Source organism: Nyctibius grandis, chromosome 5, assembly GCF_013368605.1.
Source record: "Nyctibius grandis isolate bNycGra1 chromosome 5, bNycGra1.pri, whole genome shotgun sequence".
Classification (NCBI taxonomy): Eukaryota; Metazoa; Chordata; class Aves; order Nyctibiiformes; family Nyctibiidae; genus Nyctibius; species Nyctibius grandis.
The window spans coordinates 73,812,065-73,816,363 of NC_090662.1; the positions used below are offsets into that span (position 1 = coordinate 73,812,065).

The 4,299-nt window shown below is 41.3% G+C and overlaps 1 protein-coding gene across 1 annotated transcript; it reads left to right on the forward strand.

Moving 5' to 3' along the window:
* Window positions 1-573: 573 nt before the first annotated feature.
* On the forward strand, window positions 574-3,879 carry LOC137663678 (tubulin alpha-2 chain). The gene is made up of 4 exons (XM_068401139.1): window positions 574-760; window positions 1,546-1,694; window positions 2,105-2,785; window positions 3,586-3,879. Exons 1-4 carry the CDS (start codon window positions 589-591, stop codon window positions 3,877-3,879), a joined length of 1,296 nt encoding a protein of 431 aa, XP_068257240.1. The 5' UTR covers window positions 574-588.
* The last annotated feature ends 420 nt before the right edge of the window (window positions 3,880-4,299 follow it).

A 4,299-nucleotide genomic window follows, 5' to 3' on the forward strand; every position in this document is an offset into this window, starting at 1 on the left:
GCCCCTTGTCCTGTCAAGGGATGCCACGGAGAAGAGCCTGGCTCCATCCTCATGACACTTGCCCTTTACATATTTATAAACATTAATGAGGTCACCCCTCAGTCTCCTCTTCTCTAAGCTAAAGAGACCCAGCTCCCTCAGCCTCTCCTCATAAGGGAGATGTTCCACTCCCTTAATCATCTTCGTGGCTCTGCACTGGACTCTCTCTAGCAGTTCCCTGTCCTTCTTTAAATGAGGGGCCCAATGTGTACCTATACACAGTTTTTCTGTCTGTATGGGCTTATCTGCACTGACGCATAGATCCTGTGTACACCATGTGTAGGCATAGCTGAAAATCTCTAGCCATTGTGATTCTTGTTTCTTTCTACACACAGCAAAATATTTTTTGTCCTATTTGTAAATGTGTCAGAATATTTTCCATTAATTCCAGTCTTGTGAAAAATTTTGTATTTGTTGGTTGATTTGGGGTTTCAGGTAAGATCAGCTTATAGACTCTTAGGATATTCACTGGTTCTTCTCACCATTTCCCTTGTCCTTCCCTTTTAGCGTGAGTGCATCTCTGTTCACATTGGCCAAGCTGGAGTTCAAATGGGTAGTGCATGTTGGGAACTCTTCTGTCTGGAGCACAACATTCAGCCAAATGGCACCTTCATCGACCAACCCAGCAAAGATGACTCTTTTGCCACGTTCTTCAGAGAGACAAGGTCTAGCAAATATGTGCCCCGGGCTGTTATGGTGGACTTGGAGCAAACTGTAATAGGTCAGTATAGAACTAGTCTTGGAAAATAGAATGAATTAACTCTTCTGGGTGCCAAAGTTCAGATCACTGAATAGCAGGATAATGCCCTTGCCATTACGGTTGATTCCAACATGCAGGCAAAACATACAGGTTGTGAGTTTTTAATATATTAATAAAAGCTCTGCTATTCCTAATGAAATGATGAAAACTGGACTGCACTCTGTCATGGGTGCTCTACTAAAAATTAGTAAAATCAAAAGTATGCTATTGTTTAAACCTCCACTGGTTTTAAGTACAGTTTAGGTTTCTTAAAGAGATTCCTTTCTGGGTTTTCTTTTTGTGGTGATATTTTTCCTCTGCTAACTGATGGAACATGCTTTCCTCACATTCAGATGTAAGAGAAGAGCGTGAAGAATCAGACAACAGAAGTGTCCTGACAGATTTTCAGGGAAAACCACTGTTTTACTCTTGCAAATCTCCTCTTTTTCCAGTCATTCCCCTGAAGGTTCTGATGGATCTTCATTTGATTATTACATAGAGCTTAAATTTTACCACATCCTGGCACAGCTCTCATTTGATAAATGAATTCATTTGTATAACACAGCAACTTACACTTGGAGCAGAGTCCATTTCTTTTTTTTCAAAACTGAGAACATCTCAGATGATACTGCTCCCCTCTGTACTTTGTTTTTCAACATACAGATCTCCCCTTTTCTGCCAACATAAGATGCTCCATTTGTTTTGCAAACATTATCAGCCTTGGTGAATTCTCTCTTCCAAGCTTATGCTTTTTCTCTCTTGTTCAGACGAAGTGCGGACTGGCACCTACCGGCAGCTTTTCCATCCAGAACAGCTGATCACTGGCAAGGAAGATGCAGCAAATAATTATGCACGTGGCCACTACTCTGTTGGCAAAGACAAAATTGACACTGTATTAGATCGTATCCGTAAGATGGTATGCATTATTACATTGGAAGCAAGACCTTAGGAGGGTGAGAGGGGAAATAAACACCACATACTTTTTTTTTTTTTGATAGTGGCTCTCAGTTTGCTTTTACTATTGTCATTGGTGCAGAACAGAGAAATGCAGGTCCTGGATGTCCCATCTTAGTTTTCATATGAATGGAAGACTTAAATGGAAAACCTCAAATATTGCTATAGCATTATTACTGTAAGAAAAAAAAACAATATTACTCTATTGATACTCTAGCCTGAGATTCACAGGGGAAAATAGACCATGAGAATTTTCTGGGAAAACTGCTGACTTTTGTGCTGTGCACTGAGTGTGGGTGTTGCTGTCTCTATTTGAGGGTGTAATTTAAAGATATGTTCACTTATTCTTTCACTTTTCTTGTTGGCTTTCAGGCTGATGCCTGTTGTGGACTGCAAGGATTCCTCATCTTTCGTAGCTTTGGTGGGGGCACCGGCTCCGGCTTTACCTCCTTACTGATGGAACGCCTCTCCATTGAATATGGAAAGAAGTCTCAACTGGAGTTTGCCATCTACCCCGCCCCTCAGGTCTCAACCACTGTTGTGGAGCCCTACAATTCTATCCTGACCATGCACACCACCCTGGAGCACTCGGACTGTGCCTTCATGGTGGATAATGAGGCCATTTATGATATATGCCAGCAAAACCTGGACATTGAGCGCCCCACTTACACTAACCTCAACCGCCTCATTAGTCAGATAGTCTCTTCCATCACCGCCTCACTGCGCTTTGATGGTGCCCTCAATGTGGATCTGACAGAGTTCCAAACAAACCTAGTGCCCTACCCACGTATGCACTTCCCCTTAGTGACCTACGCCCCCATCATCTCCTCTGACAGAGGATATCACGAGCAGCTCTCGGTGGCTGAAATCACCAGCTCCTGCTTTGAGCCCAACAACCAGATGGTGAAGTGTGACCCAAGACATGGGAAGTACATGGCCTGCTGCATGCTCTACCGTGGTGACATAGTTCCCAACGATGTCAATGTTGCAATTGCTGCCATCAAGAGCAACAGATCGCTCCAGTTTGTCGACTGGTGTCCAACAGGCTTCAAGGTGAGTAGGGCTGCCATGAGCTTCTCTTTAATGTTTAAAGGGCAAGTTCAGTCTAGCAGAAATCTTGTACTTAAAATTTTAGACCCATTTCTGAGACGAATGAATGTAAGAAAGATGCGTTTGTATAAAATGTGCCTTTTCTCCTTTGGACATCCCATTGACACACAGACTTCTACATATTTAAATAAATGGAAGCATATATGGTATTTCTATATTCAGTAACAGGAATGTTTATAAAGTCTTATATAAAATCTGTAAGACTTTAAGCTTAAAGAAATTGCATTTTAGAAGAAAGATCAAGGTAATGCTTATACTCTGAACACACTGAGACGCTTGAGAGTGTCCTTCATAGATTTAAAAAACCAAACCAACCAACCAAAAAAATCTCTAAAGTTATCAATAATATATTTTGGCAGGTGAAACAGTTCTACAACATCTCTGCAAAGACAGATTTTTTTTCATTGCCCCCAGTTTTTCCATGCATACTGACATATTTTAATAAGTTTTTCTTCATTTAAAGTCCAGTTCAGGTTGGTCTCTTTTTTTTTTCCCCCTCCTTGAGTGAGGGTAAGGAATTGACTTGTGCAGAAAAAAGCAGCTTGAATGACATTACACTTAACACTGAGGTCATTTGGGTTTCTCCCTATGTCTTTTCCTCCCCCCACCGATGGTTTTACAATTTTTTTACCCTGTTTATTGTCTAATTTTATCCCTTTTCCCATAACTCTTTTTATTGTCTAATTTTATCCCTTTTCCCATAACTCTTTTAATTCCTCCATCTTTTCTATTATTATTTGCAGGTTGGGATCAACTGTCAGCCTCCTACAGTTACACCAGGAGGAGACCTAGCCCAGGTTGAGCGAGCAGTCTGCGTGCTGGGCAACACCACGGCCATTGCAGAGGCTTGGGCAAGGCTTGACCACAAGTTTGACCTCATGTATGCCAAGAGAGCTTTTGTGCACTGGTATGTTAATGAAGGCATGGAGGAGGGAGAATTCGCAGAGGCCCGAGAAGACCTGTCTGCTCTGGAGAAGGACTATGAAGAAGTGGGAACTGACTCATTTGTAGAAGAAAATGAAGAAGAGGAATCTTAAAATCCACTCTGTCCTTTCCTGCACATAAGATTGTTTCTTTTTTTTTCATGTGGCTTCATTTCTTCGTGTCTCGCACACACCAAGTCCATTGCTGTCTTAGTAGACTATAAGCAGGATGAGTTCTCCACTGTGAGATGACAATACAGTAAATGCAGGATATATAACCAGCTAATCATTAGTCGCTTTGCCTCAGAGGGTGACAGGCTTCGTATCTTTTGCTAATATATCCTGAAAGGATCTTTGTCATCTATACTGTCATTTATTCAGTACAAAGATACAGTCATATGGCTGTAATATTGAGGAACTCCTGCTTCAAAATGTTCCAGATAATTGCTACAGACTCTATGTAAGGAGAAGTTACCCACAGTGCTCAGTCTTTATTTCATACTTGTTCAAAATATAATGTTTGTAAAACTGTAA